The sequence below is a fragment of the Salmo salar genome, chromosome ssa11 (assembly GCF_905237065.1).
Source record: "Salmo salar chromosome ssa11, Ssal_v3.1, whole genome shotgun sequence".
Taxonomy (NCBI): domain Eukaryota; kingdom Metazoa; phylum Chordata; class Actinopteri; order Salmoniformes; family Salmonidae; genus Salmo; species Salmo salar.
The window spans coordinates 88,218,813-88,239,210 of NC_059452.1; the positions used below are offsets into that span (position 1 = coordinate 88,218,813).

A 20,398-nucleotide genomic window follows, 5' to 3' on the forward strand; every position below is an offset into this window, starting at 1 on the left:
GAAACGAATGACACAAACAACTGGATTCATTATTCCCTTTCATGCCCTGCCTCCAGTCCACTTACTGATATCTGAACAAGAGAGCCTCACCGAAATTGCAACAAGCGGTTCTGTGAAAATTTAATTTAAATCAGAAGCCACTGTCAGATTTCTGGATTTGGCTGCGCTCAGAGTATCCTGCCTTGGCAAATCGCGCTGTTAAGACACTGATGCCCTTTGCAACCATGTACCTAATGTGAGAGTGGATACTCAGCCCTCACTAGCATGAAAACTAAACTAAATACAGGCACAGTGTGGGATATGATTTAAGACTGAGACTCTTTCCAATACAACCCAACATTGCAGAGTTATGTGCATCCTTTCTCATTAACCTGTGGTGAGTTATTCACAATTTTACATTAACAAATAAGGTTTTATGTAAGATGGTTAAATAAAGAGCAAAATGATAGATTATTATTATTTGTGCCCTGGTCCTATAAGAGCTCTTTGTCTCTTCCCACGAGCCGGGTTGTGACAAAAACTCACACTCATTCTTATGTTTAATAAATGTATCGTATAGTTTGTGTGTTTCAGGCTTACAATGATGGCAAAAAACAACATTTGAGAGTGCGCTGACCCTGGTGCTAGAGGGGGTACGCAGCTGGAGGTTGAATGTTTGAAGGGGTACGGGACTATAAAAGGTTTGGGATCCACTGCTCTTGACCATCTCAGACATACTCTCATCCTTAATAACATGCAGAAAACATCCATCTCACAGTCTGTACATTCTGGAACATTTGTATCTATTCTCCCTCTCTGTGTGCATTCTTCATCTTCTGTAATGTTGGTCAACATATTTAAAGGCAGTCCACTGCGACTGGCTTTTTCTAAGCGGAATTCTCCAAGAGACAGTGGTATAAGTCTCCACGTTGGCTGGATATTAAAGAAGGTCAGTGCAGTGTTGCTCTGTAATATACAATGGCATGCTAGCTCACTCTAACAGCATAGTCGCCATGGCAGGAACATGCTACGCTGCTATGTACAAGGTCAGAAATGCCTTTCGGCATTTTACTGTACATATCCCCATGCCTAGAAAGCAACCTTCTGTGCACTGGGCTGTTCCTGTGTATGTTGTGCTGTGCTGTTGTCCACAATTTGTTTTAGATGTTATTGCCCAGTGATACCTGCAGCACTCTCAGGCCAATAACAATACCGTGACAGTGCTGTGTTTGAAAGGTGGCCATTTGCCCCACAAATGTCACCTCCCCAGAGAAGGACATCACAAAGAGACCCCTCCCAGTGCCCTATGTCCAGGATGAAGTACATTGCAGAAGTCACCTCCCACTCAACACACACACACACACACACACACACACACACACACACACACACACACACACACACACACACACACACACACACACACACACACACACACACAAACAAACAAACAAACAAACAAACAAACAAACAAACAAACAAACAAACAAACAAACGCACGCACGCACACAAACCCACACATGCACACAGGCATACACACACAATGCACTCCCAAAATAAACTCACACATTCCCACAAACATCGCTACACTGGGGGAAGAACACAATCACACACAGCCACGCACACAAAGAAATCCATATTTGCGAGTGGATTCCTCTGTGGTGATTTGATAAGGCTGGTGAGTGGATAAGGAGTGAGACGTCTGTAGAATAGTAAGTAGGTGCTCCAGCTCAGAGCCTCCTCAGGCTTTGATGTCAGCTTTAAACTCGGCTTTATGTCGACAACAGTTGCCAAGCAAAGGATACACTGAACAATCACTAGCATTACCTTTCAGGTGACAGAGAATCTAATCAATTTAACACAGTAGCATTCCTTTAAATCCAATCCTTAACATTTCTCTGAAATACTGTATTTTGGTGCATTATGGTCAACAAAAAAGAGCACCACAAGCTGAGTTAGGGAGGCTGGCAAATTGGGAGATTTTTAAGCAGGTGCATTCATAACCACTCACTCAGTAACTATCTCACACACTTGCAAAAAAGCTGACTTTCTCTTTTAACACAGCCCAGCTCTTAAAGAGACTCAAAACTGTACAAATATTGCAGAGACTAGTTAGAACATTTTACATAAATGTAGGTGAATAATTCAAGCAATGATGGATGTATTCCATAAAAACCCCTGGAAAGAACCTTCAAAGAGTTACATCATAATAACATAGCCTCATTTTGGGCCCAGAGGGTATTTAGCTCCATCACTCTCTCACATGCTCAGAGTCAGCCTGCTGCACACAAACTGAAATCATCTCTGTCAGGCTACTGTTATGTGGGCCAGACATGGCAGTCATGTACGAGTCGGGGCTCTCATAGTATTTTGGACATGGTGCTTTCATGGCTCCAGAAGGGCAAATGGCTATTCACTTCAGATAATGGAATACCCTGAAATTTCTGTCTGTGAGATTATTGCAAAGTTATACAGTAGTTGAATCATCATTATCACCATAATCACTGTAACCATTGTAATTTTCATTATTATTATTATCATCATCATCATCCTCATGATTTATTATGATAAACTTCTTCAGTTCCCTCCATCATTACCTTCCTCATTGTGATTGATCGTTAGAGAAATGACCTTTGAAAGAGGGAGATAGAAAAGGTAATCTTGTAGCCTGTAGATATAACTCTGATCCCAAAAGGGCTTGCTTGACTTGTCTCTTTCAACAGATGATTTGGCTTTTTTGAAATTGATTTGCTGACTGCAGTTCAACAGACAGCCCTGCTATCATATAGAAATAGATCCCCCCAATGTTGTCCAATAAAACATCATTTTGATGTCCCGCCTCCAGCTGTGAGGTGTGTGATTTGCAGGTGGGCAGATGGTGGAGGCCTGGCATAGTCACACTTTCATCACGGTGATTGCCATTAATTAGAAGAGTGGACTCGAGAATAGTAATTATGATGACATGAAGTGATTATTGTTACACACCTCTCTCTTACACACAGACACAATCACACTCGCACATGAAAATATAACAATTAGAAATTAAAGTGTGAGCGCGAGTGGAGGGGATTTCTGGACACTAGGACAGGTGATGGGAAGGCAGTAGATGAATGACAGAGAGATTATACAGGCTGTGCCTTTGGTAGTGACTGTGCTAGAGGAGAAGGGGTAAAGGTGATTGACAGGGAGGAAGGGTGGTGGTGCTGACTTGGGCCCTAATCCATCTTCCTCTCTGGTGGCAGGTGAGAGGAATTCCTCCGAGACCCAGACCTGATGGGCTGTTGACCCCTGACACTTCATCATGGTGTAGCCCAGTGCACTTCTAGCGAAAGGGGGCCATTCCTCCAGCCAGCCCAAGTGCATGATGGGCGATTAAGTCCCTATTAAGTTCTCAGTGTCACTGCTGCCCCTCCCCCACCATCAGTCCCCTGTGCTACGAGGCATCAGCCTTGGGGGCTTTTTTTTCTTTCCTGCAGATCTTGATGGAGAAAGTTCTTTCATGACGTTCTTCTGACGTCTTCACTGTCTTCCGGGCAGGGCCTTCTTTCTCTTTCTCTTTTTCTTGCTCTTTCTCTTTCTCTTCGTTGACTAGCTCGTGTAGCGATGGCTCCTTATACATGGCAACTGTGGGGCAGATAAGAGAAACAGTTGAAGTGTCCAATGGTGAACATAAGCATCATGCAACGTCTATAATAACTTTATACGTTTCTGATATATCCCTGTTTAGTAAAACATTCAGCACAGCGTGGACAGGAGGGCATGTGACCAACCTTCTAGAACCTTAGGCAGGAAGTGTGCAGCACCTTTGGTCTTCTTCACCCGATTGCCCTTCATGACTTGTCCGTCGCGGTTGATACCGATATACCAGGAGCGGCCCGACTGGCTCTGTCTGTAGAGCATGGAGGAGTACGTCACGTAGTAGTTCTCAAACACACTCTCTTTGAACTTACACTCTGGAGTGAAGTGTTCCTAAAGAGAAGGATAGAGAGAGAGAAAGAGACTGTCACATTAACAAACAAACAAGCAAACTAAAACAAACATCATGAGAGGAACTGCTGTACACATTCAGCCAACCCTGAAACACAAACAGACGTTTATACAAATGTATGCATAGTATGTGCTCACACATACTGTACGCATGCACGCACAAGCTCAGTGAAAAACAGATGAATTATGAAAGTTGTGTCTAAGGGGAATCGAAGGGAAAGCTGGGATTCTATGTGTATTCATGTTTCTTTGAAAGCAAGAACATCCTGGTCTTTGGGAAGAAGATTGTGGAGTGATTTCACTCATAGTGAGGCATGAAATGATAGCATCAGTGGTACAAACTTAACACAGCCCCCTAAGGTACAGAGGAAGAGAGAAACCACTGGAAAATCCACCTACAAATACAAACACATAGTATGCAAATTAACAAATATACACACATTAAGTTATTTTGGAAGTACATGAAAGTTCAGAGGCAGAAGAAATGGAAGTCACTTTCAACCTTCAAATTCCAAAATTCAACCCAGAGCATTCACACTGTCCTACTAGGTGACAGTGAACACACAGCAGCACCCACGCCCTCCAAAGTTAAATCTTTCCAACAGTTAGAACCCAGTTATTGTCTGTTAGCACATATCTCCAGTACCCACACCAGTGCTTAACCCTCCTACCTCTAGCACTGACATAAGGACCATTAAACCCTGCAGAATGTTGCCTGGTGATTGTAACCACTAGCGACAGGTATACATCTCTCTTAGTCACCATCAGGGTCCTTCCCCTGTCAGAGAGCAAACCCAATCTGCATGATTGATTTAGTGAGAGCAGCAGGGCAGAAACAGCTGACTGGATACTTTCTCTGTGACTTAGGGAGACTGGTGGAGATGGAGGACTCATCAGGGATGAAGGAGCTCCATGGTCACACATACACAGATCATCACCCCTCACCTTCAAGGTGCTGTGGCATGCATGTCTGGGAAAGCCAATCACGTGCTGCGTCTACACATGGTACCATACCCCCCCCCCCCCCCCCACCCTTATTCTCTATCGTACCCCCTGTACCACCTCAGCCCCACCCCTATTCTCTGTCGTACCCCCTGTACCACCCCAGCCCCACCCCTCTTCTCTATCGTACTCCCTGTACCACCTCAGCCCCACCCCTCTTCTCTATCGTACCCCCTGTACCACCCCAGCCCCACCCCTCTTCTCTATCGTACCCCCTGTACCACCCCAGCCCCACCCCTCTTCTCTATCGTACCCCCTGTACCACCCCAGCCCCACCCCTCTTCTCAATCGTACCCCCTGTACCACCCCAGCCCCACCCCTCTTCTCTGTCGTACCCCCTGTACCACCCCAGCCCCACCCCTCTTCTCTGTCGTACCTCCAGACCACCCCAGCCCCACCCCTCTTCTCTATCGTACCCCCTGTACCACCTCAGCCCCACCCCTGTTCTCTATCGTACCTCCAGACCACCCCAGCCCCACCCCTGTTCTCTATCGTACCTCCAGACCACCCCAGCCCCACCCCTGTCCTCTATCGTACCCCGGTACCACCCCAGCCCTCCCCTGTTCTCTATCGTACCTCCAGACCACCCCAGCCCCACCCCTGTTCTCTATCGTACCTCCAGACCACCCCAGCCCCACCCCTGTTCTCTATTGTACCCCGGTACCATCCCAGCCCCACCCTGTTCTCTATCGTATCCTCCAGACCACCCCAGCCCCACCCCTGTTCTCTATCGTACCTCGAGGACCACCCCAGCCCCACCCCTGTTCTCTATCGTACCTCCAGACCACCCCAGCCCCACCCCTGTTCTCTATCGTACCTCCAGACCACCCCAGCCCCACCCCTGTTCTCTATCGTACCTCCAGACCACCCCAGCCCCACCCCTGTTCTCTATCGTACCTCCAGACCACCCCAGCCCCACCCCTGTTCTCTATCGTACCTCCAGACCACCCCAGCCCCACCCCTGTTCTCTATCGTACCCCGGTACCATCCCAGCCCTGCTTACCTATAGGCACATTCCACCTCTACATCACAGAGTTATTTATAGATCTTCTGACAAGTCTGATATCTTCAGCTGCACTCACACACACCAGAGGAGATCAATACATGATCTGCTTCATTCATTATTAATCAGGCTGGAGGAGAGGGAGAGAGGAAACGAGAGAGGGAGAGGTAGAGAGGTAGGGAGAGAGGAAGAGAGAGTGAGATGTAGGGAGGTAGGGAGAGAGAGGGAGAGATAGGGAGAGAGGGAGAGAGAGAGAGGGATGTAGGGAGGTAGGGAGAGAGAGGGAGAGGTAGAAAGAGAGGGAGAGCGATGTAGGGAGGTAGGGAGAGAGAGCGGGAGAGGTAAGGAGAGAAGGAGAGGTAGGGAGAGAGAATGTCTGGGCAAGAGAGGCCTGCTCCCCTGGACCTGCAGGGGAAAGCAGTGCACGAAGGAATTTTCAATGAGTCTCCAATCACCATAACCCAGGACCCCACCACTGACCTCTGTGTCACCATAACCCAAAACTAAACCTCTGATCATCACCAGGCATTATAACCCATCACGAAGAACTAGATTACTTTCAATTCTGAAATGACCCTCATGGTAACAAACTTCGCTCTCGGAAATTATACCTTCAGAAAAACCCACAAGGCAACTTCTGAACATTACCATGTTGATAATCCTTGATGAATTCTGTGGAATGATCCTTATGATAACCCACTTCCTCATTATAACATCTATCTAACAGCATTCTTTAGCCAGGCGTCTCCTGAGGATTCCTGGCAAGATGTCAGCAGAGAGGAATTACCCTGATCATAACTGACTGCTAAACCCCTGAACTAATCATCCTGATAACCCCCAACTCAGCTACCATGGCTGCTACAGTATATCTAACTCACACAGCCTAGTTTCTGTAATTACCATGCCTTTAATCCATGACTCAGCCTCAAGGTAACCCACTATCTATCTTTGCAGGATGGTAGAGGACTCCCCACGACTTGACCTTCAAACTTCCACTGATTTAGCCTCTACCTTTGAGCCCACCTTAAGAACCAGTTGAGTAAATAACTCCTGGGTGTGTGTGGAACCTGACAGGGAGGGTCACCCTTTTTAAGTGCAGAAGGGGGACATTTTCATTTAAAGATGTGTGCCTGGACTAAAGTATAAAATGAAATAAAAATCTCATCCTTCACTGGTGACTTATTGACTGACTCAGGCGGGTTCCTTTCCCTTCATCACCAGCCAGAATGAATTCTAATGAAAGCCTGCGAGAGAGGTAATATCCAGCGTCCGTGCAGAGAATCCTGAGGATGGGTAGAACCTCTTTATCATGCAAAGCAGTATCCCTACCTTCCCCTCCCCCTCTCTCCTCCTCTACCTCCTTCTCCCTCAGCCAGCCCTTGTGTCTGATTACATCTATTCTACCTGTTCCAGGAAGCTTAACTCCTAACACCAGGGACTCAGACCAGGGGCTAGCACACCAGGTAGCTACTAGCTACACCTAACAATGTTTACACAACCTTTCAGATCAATTGGTGTAACTGGTACCTCTTCTCCAGCCGAGGTCCATTCATGCAGGTTTATAGTGTGAGAGTTCTATCCCGCTTTTAACCTGTTATGGCTAGGGGGCAGTATTTTCACAGCCGGATAAAAAACGTACCCGATTTAATCTGATTATTACTCCTGCCCAGAAACTAGAATATGCATATAATTATTAGCTTTGGATAGAAAACACTCCAAAGTTTCTAAAACTGTTTGAATGGTGTCTGTGAGTATAACAGAACTCATTTGGCAGGCCAAAACCTGAGAAGATTCCTTGCAGGAAGTGCCCTGTCTGACAATTTCTTGCCCTTCTTGATTATCTCTATCCATTACAGAGGATCTCTGCTGTTACGTGACACTTCCTACGGCTCCCATGGGCTCTCAGAAGGCGGCAAAAAGCTGAATCGTGGCTTTGCAGGCTCTGGCTGAAAAAAAAGTAGCGCGTTTGGGTAGTGGCTGGTTACAGTACTGTGAGACTCAGGCTCGTGCCTGCGTCGACCGAATGCTTTGTTTTCTTTCGTCTGTTTACCTAAACGCAGATTCCCGGTCGGAATATTATCGCTTTTTTACGAGAAAAATGGCATAAAAATTGATTTTAAACAGCGGTTGACATGCTTCGAAGTACATTAATGGAATATTTAGAAATCTTTTGTCACGAATTGCGCCATGCTCGTGACCCTTATTTACACTCCGGATAGTGTCTTGAACGCACGAACAAAACGCCGCTGTTTGGATATAACTATGGATTATTTTGAACCAAACCAACATTTGTTATTGAAGTAGCAGTCCTGGGAGTGCATTCTGACGAAGAACACCAAAGGTAATCAAACTTTTGTAATAGTAAATTGGAGTTTGGTCAGGGCTAAACTTGGTCGGTGTCTAAATGGCTAGCCGTGATGGCTGGGCTATCTACTGAGAATATTGCAAAATGTGCTTTCACCGAAAAGCTATTTTAAAATCGGACATATCGAGTGCATAGAGGAGTTCTGTATCTATAATTCTTAAAATAATTGTTATGTTTTTTGTGAACGTTTATCGTAAGTAATTTAGTAAATTCACCGGATGTTTGCGGGGGGTATGCTAGTTCTGAACGTCACATGCTAATGTAAAAAAGCTGGTTTTTGATATAAATATGAACTTGATTGAACAAAACATGCATGCATTGTATAACATAATGTCCTAGGGTTGTCATCTGATGAAGATCATCAAAGGTTAGTGCTGCATTTAGCTGTGGTTTTGTTTTTTGTGACATTATATGCTAGCTTGAAAAATGGGTGTCTGATTATTTCTGGCTGGGTACTCTGCTGACATAATCTAATGTTTTGCTTTCGCTGTAAAGCCTTTTTGAAATCGGACAGTGTGGTTAGATTAACGAGAGTCTTGTCTTTAAAATGCTGTAAAATAGTCATATGTTTGAAAAATGGAAGTTTTCGGATTTTAGAGGAGTTTGCGCCACGCCCATCATTGGATATTGGAGCAGGTGTTCCGCTAGCGGAACGTCTAGATGTAAGAGGTTAATTTGAGGCCTATTTTAACACTGAAAAAGCTGTTTCTAAATTAAGTTCAAATGTCAATGTGACATTATTACATACAAAGATATACCATGACATTTAAAATTATAAATGTAATAAAACAACAAACTTTTCTATGTAGGTTTTATGACATGCGCCCCATTAAAAGACCGGTAGCCGCCCGGTAGCCTTCACATGTGTAGCTTGTTGTTTATGTTTGCCAATCAAAGAGTCAAGACAGGCACTGTTATACTGTATGGGATGATACAAAGTTAGCTAGTCTTGGCTGTAGCCAAGTTGCCTTGGCTACTGCATCTCTCCCTCTGTCTGCTCCTCCCATCTCACACACACCGGCCCCTTCACAGCTGCAGCAATAGAGCGTCAGCCTCTCTCCCTCGCACAGCAGTGCTCAAGTTAAAACCGTACCTAAAAAAACATATGTATTTTGAATATCTAGATATCCAACAAAAATGTATGATACTGTTCGAATAGTGAAATTATTCAAATGCCTGTTCCCTAGCAAATAGTTAGACTGAGGTACTGTTTCCTTGGCGTAGTCCTCTGTATTGCCACCAGGGGTCTTGGTGACACATTAGGCAGTCCTGCCTGTGTCTGTTGACCACTCCCAGCAGTCCCTGGGTAATCTAGGGCCTTTTCCCTTTCCCTGTCTCCTCCATCCTCTGCAACCCGGAAATCGATAATTGGTCAAGTGGTCGAGGAGAGTGTCAATTCGTTAGTAGGTGAACGGAAGAGTGTCCTCCTCCATAGCCATCTTTCATCGAGGATAGTCATGTGTATCCTACCTAGGTCCTTCGCGGAAGAGTTTTTAAAATCCCTCTGAATCAGCTTGTGTTTTGTCAGAGGAGAAAAGCATACGTTTAAAAACAATATGCTACTTATAGTTTGATCTAGAAAATGTTTTTGCACAGCTAATTAATTTGCTTTTATCACTTTACACATTTATTTTGGGCTCCACCAATGTAAACTTCAACTGCCTGATTTCATACAAGCACATTTTCGTCCACATTCTCTCTCTCCGTGCCGGCTCTCCTCGATTACCTTTGACATTTTTCAAAAAGAGGAAAGAGAGAGGATGGAGTAGAGGACACAGGAGTTGAGCAAATCCAATTAAGAAAAGGCCTAGGATATGCTGTGAAATCTGCCTATCTGCAGTAATCCCGCCATGTTTCCATGCTGCTGCATTAACGCTGCAGCAGCAACCCCCTTCAGATCGCAACTTTCACTGACTCTCCTAATGGGTCTTTCCTCTGGCTGTGTGTGTGTGTGTGTGTGTGTGTGTGTGTGTGTGTGTGTGTGTGTGTGTGTGTGTGTGTGTGTGTGTGTGTGTGTGTGTGTGTGTGTGTGTGTGTGTGTGTGTGTGTTTCGAAGTGTGCAGAAGCGGGGGACACCTGCACATGTTGTTGATGTTGTTTAGAACCAGGTGCAGATGTTCTGTGACATGGCACATTACATAAGTCAATAAGGCACTTTTAACACCTAGAGTTGTTTGATGCACCCGTGCGTCACACGGTTAAGCCATTTTGAATATTGAATAGCTCCCCGTTCTACACAAGAGGATCTGGACAAGAAAATCGTCACAACAATGTCTGTAAAACCCAAACCATTAGAGCTACAAACGAGTAAGTCACCACCATCGAGAGACTATCAGTTGTTTTGTTCCACGACGCACACAAGTTTCAGGGGAGTCATCTGAAGGTAACCCAGTAACGGGCTGTAAAAATGGCAGAACGTGCATAGGAGGTAAAAAGTTCCACGAATAACGTGACCAAACATCTTCAGTTTTCTTATATCGTTCATATATAGGACAGACACTTCAAAACCTTCTTCCTTTTGGACTGTCTGCTTTGCCATGTACAAATGTGTTATTCAATGCGTTTCTAAGGGCTATAGCAGTAAAGGCCACATTTTTTTATATAAATGCTTTATATACCTACAGGGTCCTAAAATTCCAAATAAAATAGCTAAATGATACATTTTATGACCGTCTTAAAACAATTCCATATGTTAGCTTAGTAGATATTGTGGTCTAAGGGCTTAACCACATGGCCCTTCTCTAATGGTTTATGATGTGTGTGTGACAACTGAGCAGCGTGGGTGGGGTCTAGGGGATGTGTAGTGATGTCTACTGGCTTATCTACTGTACAGCCGTCTCTGGGTTGGTTGACATGTGGAGAATCTGTTGATGTGATTCACGTGGGAGGGGGGTGGCAGCTGTGACCACGCACCGACCTCTCATCCCTTTATTCCTCCATTTGTCATCCCCTGCTCAATGTCCCGTTTATGGGAGAGAGAGAGCGGAGGGAGATTGAGAGCGGGATTAAGATAGAGAGATATTGTAATTGTGACGTTTCTGTGTTTCATAAAAAAGGGTGTACTTCTCTGCATGTGTATTGGGTTTTTAAGTGTATGTGTGTATGTGTGTGTGTGTGCGTGTGTGTTGTGAACAAAGAGCATTGCTGACAAATGTATCAGGGCTGTGGAATTTACCTAAGACTATCACAAAGACTAGAACAATGGCTGTCACTGGTGCTGCAGGCAAGTCTACATCTCTTACTTTGTACTTACTATCTTAGCAGAGAGCCTTGGTGCTGGACTAATGATAAATGACTAGAAAGAAGGAACCCTGCCTGCAGACAGTATTACTTCTAGCAAAGTGCACTTAATTGCCTGGCTGGCAACATGTCTCCCTCTGTATTATTCCCTTCCATTTCTCTCTACCTCATCCCTTCTTTCTCTATCCCTGCAGTTTTGCCCGATTACTCTTCTCTTCTCTCTCCTGTTCTTTCTCCTCCATTGTGATGGAGATGATGCTATCTGGCTGGCTGTGTTGTCCTGCATCTCAATGCAACCCTCACAGGTGACGAATGTACTACACAGCCATTTATCAGGAAAGGTCTCTCTCTCTCTCTCTCTCTCTCTCCGCCTTTCCTTCTCCCTCCCTCTCTCTCTCTCTCTGTCTCTCTATCACGAACACACACATACAAACAAACGTCCACATGCCCGAACACGAACACCACATAACACAGTGATTTATATTTACAAACACAATAACAATTACTCATACAAGCACAAACACACACACCATACACAAACACTATTAACCCACACACAACAACAACCACTACACAAATACACAAAAGCACTAAATATACACTGAGTGTACAAAACATTAAGAACACTTTAAAAAAATGTTTTTATGGAATATCCAAAACGTGCAATGAAGCCGCTCAACAACTACATCACAGCAATCATCCAACAGACTCTCATTCAGAGCAACACACAGAAGTATCCAGGGTCAACGCACTGCTCATAGGCACATCGAAAGATCTCCCACAAGGCCCCCCCTCAAAAACGAGAACGCGAACCCTCCAAGATCCCCCCCCACAGTTCCTCATAGCTGTCCCTCAACCATCTGAGACCCATCCCACAGTCACCCCCCCCAATATTTTTGAAAGAAAATAAAATATTTAAAAAGATAATTAACTCCATTCCCCATACCCAAGAACCCGAAAATGAACCAAGAAAATGAACTCATGACAAAAAAAGAAAAAGACAAAAGAAAACAGAAAACAACAATGCAAAAAAAACAAAGACATCAAGGACAACTAAAATCATAACAGCAATGTTTGAGTGTATGTCTGGCACTATTTACATATGTGTGTGTCCGTGTATGTCTGTATTTGAATGAAAGTGTGTGTATATGCATGTGTACAAACACCAGCATCAGCCTCAGGCAAACCGGCATTAGCTGTAAAAACCCTGCCCCTCAGTGTCATTCAAACTTACTTTTTATTCTGTTTTATTTGAATTTATTTTTTATACTTTATCTTTGACCATCATTCTATCTCCTGCCCAGCAACTCCACTCCCACTTGTCTCCAATTCCACATCCCAACCCTCAGCTTCCCTCAGCCCATCCCACCTATCTCTGTAGGCCACCCTCTTCGGATTTCTAAACAACATATATCTTTCAACTATGCTGTGATGTTTAACGTACACTTTCAGTCTATTTAATCGAATAGAATCCATAGATTGCGAGTTGAAGATAATTGACTGACCCAGTCTCTCCAGATCTCCTAACAGTACTATTGCTGGGGTCAATTTTAGATCAATGTTATGCATTTTTAGCCATTGCTGAACCTGAGACCAGAGACAGGAAACCTGAGGGCAATATCAAAATATATTGTCTATTGATTCTGCATCCTCACATCAAAATCTGTGGCGCTTCGATGATTTTATGCCCCAAATATTCAACATTTTGTTGGTGGCAAGAATTCTACATAATAATTTTAGCTGAAAAGCACAAAGTCTTGAATCTTGTGTCATTTTATACATCAACTCATACACCCTGTACCATGGAATCGGTACATCAAAAATCTCTTCCCAACTATTTTGCAATCTGTATGGCACAGTTGTCAACATACTGGTCCTCAAATGAAACTGGTATACTTTCCAATTTATGCTATTTTTATTCCTCCATCAGTTTTGATCCTTTATATTGGGCAGACAGACCTGTTCCCTACCTCCTCCACTGCCACCTGCTGTAATCAATTGGTTGTACTCTTGGATTGAGCAGACCTTCCTGTACAATTTTGATAACTCCATAAAAGACTTAACCATTCCAATTTACAATATCATTTAAAAAATGATAAAATACCCTTTTCAAAAATCTTTCCCATAAATGCAGGTATTTTATCAACCAGCACATTTGAGTTCAGCCATAATATTTGTTGTAATATTTGCTCTATCTTTTCAAGGGGATGAAATAGAAATTGTAGCCAGCTCTGCAATGCATGTTTGAAAAAGATAAATACTTTGAAAAAAGTATCATTTTCAATTAATCGAAAATGAGACATGGCAATCTGCACAAAGGCAAAAAGGCAATTTTTGAACAATGGATGAGCTTTTCATAGTAATTCACTTGAGAACCATTTAGGGTTCAAGTAAAACATTTGAATAAGTGAAGCTTTTAGAGAGACGTTAGTGCTTTATTATTTAATCATCTCAACCCACCCAATTCATATTCATTACAGTATATAGATAGGCATGCTTTATTTTGTCTGGTTTAGCGTCCCAGATAAAGATAAATATTTTTTGCTCATATGATTTGAAAAATGAATCATCAGGAGTAGGCAGCACCATAAGTAAGTGAGTAAACTGAGATATGACTAAGGAGTTAATCAGGGCATTTTTTGCCATAAATAGATGACAGGTATTTACCTCTTCATGGTTGCAGGATCTTGTCTATTTTTACAGGTTTTCTATTGAAATTCATTGTGGAGAGCTTATTTATATATTTTGTGATATGAATACCAAGTCAGCCCATTTTATGGGTAAACTGCAGGGTAATGTAAAATGTGTAAATTTTAAACATCCAATACGTAATATTGTAAACTTAATCATAATTAGGTTTTAGTCCAGAGAGTCCATAAAAGTTATCTAGATCTTCAATGAGACATTGCAGGGATCTAGCTTGTGGACTTAATATAAAACTTGAATCATCGGCATATATGGACACCTTTGTTTTTAAGCCTTGGATTTCTAATCCTCTGTTGTTATTGGATCTGATTTTAATAGCAAGCATTTCAATGGGCATAACGAATAGATATGGTGAAAGCGGACACCCTTGTTTAACTCCGCTTGAAAATTCAAAACTCTCTGAGAAGTAGCTGTTATTTACTATTTTACACCTGGGGTTGCTATATATTACTTTTACCCATTTTAAAAGAGAATCACCAAAATTGCCATTTATAAATAAAATCCAGTCTTACTTTATCAAATGCCTTTTCAAAATCCGTAAATGCCAGGCCTGGCTTCTTAGATGTTTCATGTTGTCCTATTATTTCTTGAAGTTGTTGTATTTTATCTCCAATGTATTGTTCATGTAAAAAAAACAGTCTGATCAGGATGAACAATATCTGGTAAAACCCTTATAACCTCTCTGGGCTAGGCGGGACGAATTCGTCCCACCTACGTAACAGCCAGTTGAATCCTGTGGCGTGATTTTCAAAACCTTTGAAATGCTATTACTTCAATTTCTCAAACATATGACTATTTTACAGCTATTTAAAGACAAGACTCTCGTTAATCTAACCACACTGTCCGATTTCAAAAAGGCTTTACAACGAAAGCAAAACATTAGATTATGTCAGCAGAGTACCAAGCCAGAAATAATCAGACACCCATTTTTCAAGCTAGCATATAATGTCACAAAAACCCAGAAGACAGCTAAATGCAGCACTAACCTTTGATGATCTTCATCAGATGACAACCCTAGGACATGATGTTATACAATACATGCATGTTTTGTTCAATCAAGTTCATATTTATATCAAAAACCAGCTTTTTACATTAGCATGTGACGTTCAGAACTAGCATACCCCCCGCAAACTTCCGGGGAATTCGCTAACAATTTACTAAATTACTCACGATAAACGTTCACAAAAAGCATAACAATTATTTTAAGAATTATAGATACAGAACTCCTCTATGCACTCGATATGTCCAGTTTTAAAATAGCTTTTCGGATGAAGCACATTTTGCAATATTCTAAGTACATAGCCCGGCATCACAGGGCTAGCTATTTAGACACCCAGCAAGTTTAGCATTCACCATAATCAGATTTACTATAAGAAAAATGGTCTTACCTTTCCTGTTCTTCGTCAGAATGCACTCCCAGGACTTCTACTTCAATAACAAATGTTGGTTTGGTCCCAAATAATCCATCGTTATATCCGAATAGTGGCGTTTTGTTCGTGCGTTCAAGAAACTATCCGAAATGGTAAATAACGGTCGCACGCATGGCGCATTTCGTGACAAAAAATTTCTAAATATTCCTTTACCGTACTTCGAAGCGTGTCAACCGCTGTTTAAAATAAATTTTTATGCCATTTTTCTCGTAGAAAAGCGATAATATTCCGACAGGGAATCTCCTTTTCGGCAAACAGAGGAAAAAATCACAAAGACGGGGGCGGCCAGGTCACGCGCCTAAGCCCACAGTCCCTTGATCGGCCACTTGAGAAAGGCGATAATGTGTTTCAGCCTGGGGCTGGGATGACGACATTCTGTTTTTTCCCGGGCTCTGAGCGCCTATGGAAGACGTAGGAAGTGTCACGTTAGAGCAGAGATCCTTTGTAAAAGATAGAGATGGCAAAGAAGTTCCAGAAATGGTCAGACAGGCCACTTCCTGTAAAGGAATCTCTCAGGTTTTGACCTGCCATTTGAGTTCTGTTATACTCACAGACACCATTCAAACAGTTTTAGAAACTTTAGGGTGTTTTCTATCCATATATAATACGTATATGCATATTCTAGTTACTGGGTAGGATTAGTAACCAGATTAAATCGGGTACGTTTTTTATCCAGCCGTGAAAATACTGCCCCCTAGCCCCAACAGGTTAATTCTGAGTGCTATGCATTTTGCTAGTATTGTTGCATCACAACATTGAAGTGTAAGGGGCCTCCAGTTTTTTAGATAGACTGGATGTTTATATTTTCCATCTTGGTCTTGTTTTAATAATAGTGAAATCAGACCTTCCTGCTGAGTACCTGACAGACTACCATTTCTATAGGAGTAGTTAAAACAATCTAACAATGGAGTTTTTAGTATATCCAAAAATGCTTGATATACCTCTACCGGTAAGCCATCAAGCCCAGGAGTTTTTCCAGACTGAAAGGATTTAATAGCCTCAAAAAGATATTCCTCTGTAATTTGGCCTTCGCACTGATCTTTCTGTACATTTGTTAATTTTCTATTTTTTTATTATTTCGAAAGAATTCCTTACCGTAATCTTCATTCAGTGGGAGAGGATGAGACGGAAAAGGGAACACCTACTTAAAATATTTAGCTTCCTCTTTTAAAATATACTGCTCAAAAAATAAAGGGAACACTTAAACAACACAATGTAAATCCAAGTCAATCACACTTCTGTGAAATCAAACTGTCCACTTAGGAAGCAACACTGATTGACAATAAATTTCACATGCTGTTGTGCAAATGGAATAGACAACAGGTGGAAATTATAGGCAATAAGCAAGATACCCCCAATAAAGGAGTGGTTCTGCAGGTGGAGACCACAGACCACTTCTCAGTTCCTATGCTTCCTGGCTGATGTTTTGGTCACTTTTGAATGCTGAATGGCAGTCAGGCTACCTCTGGCGAGCACATGGAGGGCTGTGCGGCCCCCCAAAGAAATGCCACCCCACACCATGACTGACCCACCGCCAAACCGGTCATGCTGGAGGATGTTGCAGGCAGTGAACCTGCTTTCACCTGTGCTCTTCACAGATGAAAGCAGGTTCACACTGAGCACATGTGACAGACGTGACAGAGTCTGGAGACGCCGTGGAGAACTTTCTGCTGCCTGCAACATCCTCCAGCATGACCGGTTTGGCGGTGGGTCAGTCATGGTGTGGGGTGGAATTTCTTTGGGGGGCCGCACAGCCCTCAATGTACTCGCCAGAGGTAGCCTGACTGCCATTAGGTACCGAGATGAGATCCTCAGACCAATTGTGAGACCATATGCTCGTGCGGTTGGCCCTGGGTTCCTCCTAATGCAAGACAATGCTAGACCTCATGTGGCTGGAGTGTGTCAGCAGTTCCTGCAAGAGGAAGGCATTGATGCTATGGACTGGCCCGCCCGTTCCCCAGACCTGAATCCAATTGAGCACATCTGGGACATCATGTCTCGCTCCATCCACCAACACCACGTTGCACCACAGACTGTCCAGGAGTTGGCGGATGCTTTAGTCCAGGTCTGGGAGGAGATCCCTCAGGAGACCATCTGCCACCTCATGAGGAGCATGCCCAGGCATTGTAGGGAGGTCATACAGGCACGTGGAGGCCACACACACTACCGAGCCTCATTTTGACTTGTTTTAAGGACATTACATCAAAGTTGGATCAGCCTGTAGTGTGGTTTTCCACTTTAATTTTGAGTGTGACTCCAAATCCAGACCTCCATGGGTTGATAAATTGGATTTCCATAGATTATTTTTGTGTGATTTTGTTGTCAGCACATTCAACTATGTAAAGAAAAAAGTATTTAATAAGATTATTTCTTTCATTCAGATCTAGGATGTGTTGTTTAAGTGATCCCTTTATTTTTTTGAGCAGTGTATAATTAGGAGAATCATAGATGACTCCGTCTTCAGTAATGAGTTTTCGCAAATTCTTTTTGTTAGCGTTCCTGTGTTGGAGATTCAGGAAGAATTTTGTGCATTTTTCTCCATATTCCATCCTGTTTGCTTTATTTTTGTAATAGATTACATTAGATCGTTCTTGAATAAGTTTCTCAAGTTCTTTTTGTTTTTCCACTAACTTATTTTGTATCTCTGTAGTATAGTTTTTATTGCTATCTACCTGTTTTATCATGTATTTCCCTTGTTAGTCCTGTCTCTTTAGCCAGAAACTGCTTTTTTATTATTGATGAATATTGAATTGAATGACCTCTGAAGGTACATTTAAAGGTATGCCAAACAATAACTGGATTTGCTGTTCCTATATTATACTTGAAAAATTCAGTCATAAATTCTTTTGTCTTAGTTAAAAATAAGTTGTCCTCGAGTAAACTTTGATAAAATTTCCAATATCCCCATCCACGTGGAAATTCAATAAGAGTTATGTGAAGGCCAATTAGATGATGATCCGATTACATTCTGTCTCTTATTGAAACTTTTTTAACCATTGACGCAAGAGAGAAAGAGACAAGAAAGTAGTCAAGACGACTAGCTTGATTAAATCTCCTCCATGTATATCTCACTAGGTCGGGATTTTTTAGTCTCCAAATATCCACTAATGTGTCAATAATATTTGTGTGATGATAGTTTGTAGAGTGATTTCCTTTACATTCCATTGAGGTACTTAACACTGTGTTATAGTCTCCTACCATAATGATTTGATCATTTGTTGCCTGTAGGTTCAATAAATTGATATAAATATTTTCAAAGAAGTGTGGATCATCCTGATTTGGACCATAAATATTAATGAGCCAAATCTCTTTCTTGTCCAATTTCATATTCAAAAAGATCCATCTTCCTTGAGAATCATTCCTAACTACTTGCACATTCAGATCGAAATTTTTGTTAATTAATATCATCACACTTTTTGACTTCCTTTGTCGATGACAGAAAATGATTTCACCACCCCATTGCTTTTTCCATGCAACTTCATCTTAGGATGTAGAGTGAGTTTCCTGTAAACAGTATACAGTTGGAAGTTTACATACACCTTAGCCAAAAACATTGAGGTCAGGGCTTTGTGATGGCCACTCCAATACCTTGACTTTATTGTCCTTAAGCCATTTTGCCACAACTTTGGAAGTATGCTTGGGGTCATTGTCCATTTGGAAGACCCATTTGCGACCAAGCTTTAACTTCCTGACTGATGTCTTGAGATGTTGCTTCAATATATCCACATAATTTTCCTACCTCATGATGCTATCTATTTTGTGAAGTGCACCAGTCCCTCCTGCAGCAAAGCACCCCCACAACATGATGCTGCCACCCCCATGCTTCACGGTTGGGATGGTGTTCTTCGGCTTGAAATCCTCCCCATTTGTCCTCCAAATATAATGATGGTCATTATGGCCAAACAGTTCTATTTTTGTTTCATCAGACCAGAGGGCATTTCTCCAAAAAGTATGATCTTTGTCCACATGTGCAGTTGCAAACGGTAGTCTGGCTTTTTTTATGACGGTTTTTGGAGCAGTGGCTTCTTCCGTGCTGAGCGGCCTTTCAGGTTATGCCGATATAGGACTTGTTTATACTGTGGATATAGATTATTTTGTACCTGTTTCCTCCTGCATCTTCACAAGGTCATTTGCTGTTGTTCTGGGATTGATTTGCACTTTTCGCACCAACGTACGTTCATCTCTAGGAGACAGAACCCGTCTCCTTCCTGAGCGGTATGACGGCTGCGTGGTCCCATGGTGTTTATACTTGCGTACTATTGTTTGTACAGATGAACGTGGTACCTTCAGGCATTTGGAAATTGCTCCCAAGGATGAACCAGACTTGTGGAGGTCTACAATTTTTTTTTTCTTTTGATTTTCCTATGTTGTCAAGCAAAGAGGCACTGAGTTTGAAATACATCCACAGGTACACCTCCAATTGACTCAAATGATGTCAATTTGCCTATCAGAAGCTTCTAAAGCCATGACATCATTTTCTGGAATTTTCCAAGCTGTTTAAAGGCACTGTCAACTTAGTGTATGTAAACTTCTGACCCACTGGAATTGTGATACAGTGAATTATAAGTAAAATAATCTGTCTGTAAACAATTGTGGAAAAATGACTTGTGTCATGCACAAAGTAGATGTCCTAACCAACTTGCCAAAACTATAGTTTGTTAACAAGAAATTTGTGGAGTGGTTGAA

At 42.5% G+C, this 20,398-nt stretch overlaps 1 protein-coding gene across 1 annotated transcript in view; it reads right to left on the bottom strand.

Annotated features, from left to right (window-relative positions):
* Nucleotides 1–1,480: 1,480 nt before the first annotated feature.
* LOC106563170 (fibroblast growth factor 11) overlaps nt 1,481–20,398 on the bottom strand; it is a 78,410-nt gene continuing 59,492 nt past the window's right edge. The window contains exons 4-5 of the mRNA XM_014128475.2: nt 3,750–3,948; nt 1,481–3,603 (exon numbers count right to left, since the gene is read on the bottom strand). Coding sequence (XP_013983950.1) covers nt 3,413–3,603; nt 3,750–3,948 — 390 coding nt within the window. The 3' untranslated portion in view covers nt 1,481–3,412. The remainder of the gene's footprint in view (nt 3,604–3,749; nt 3,949–20,398) is intronic.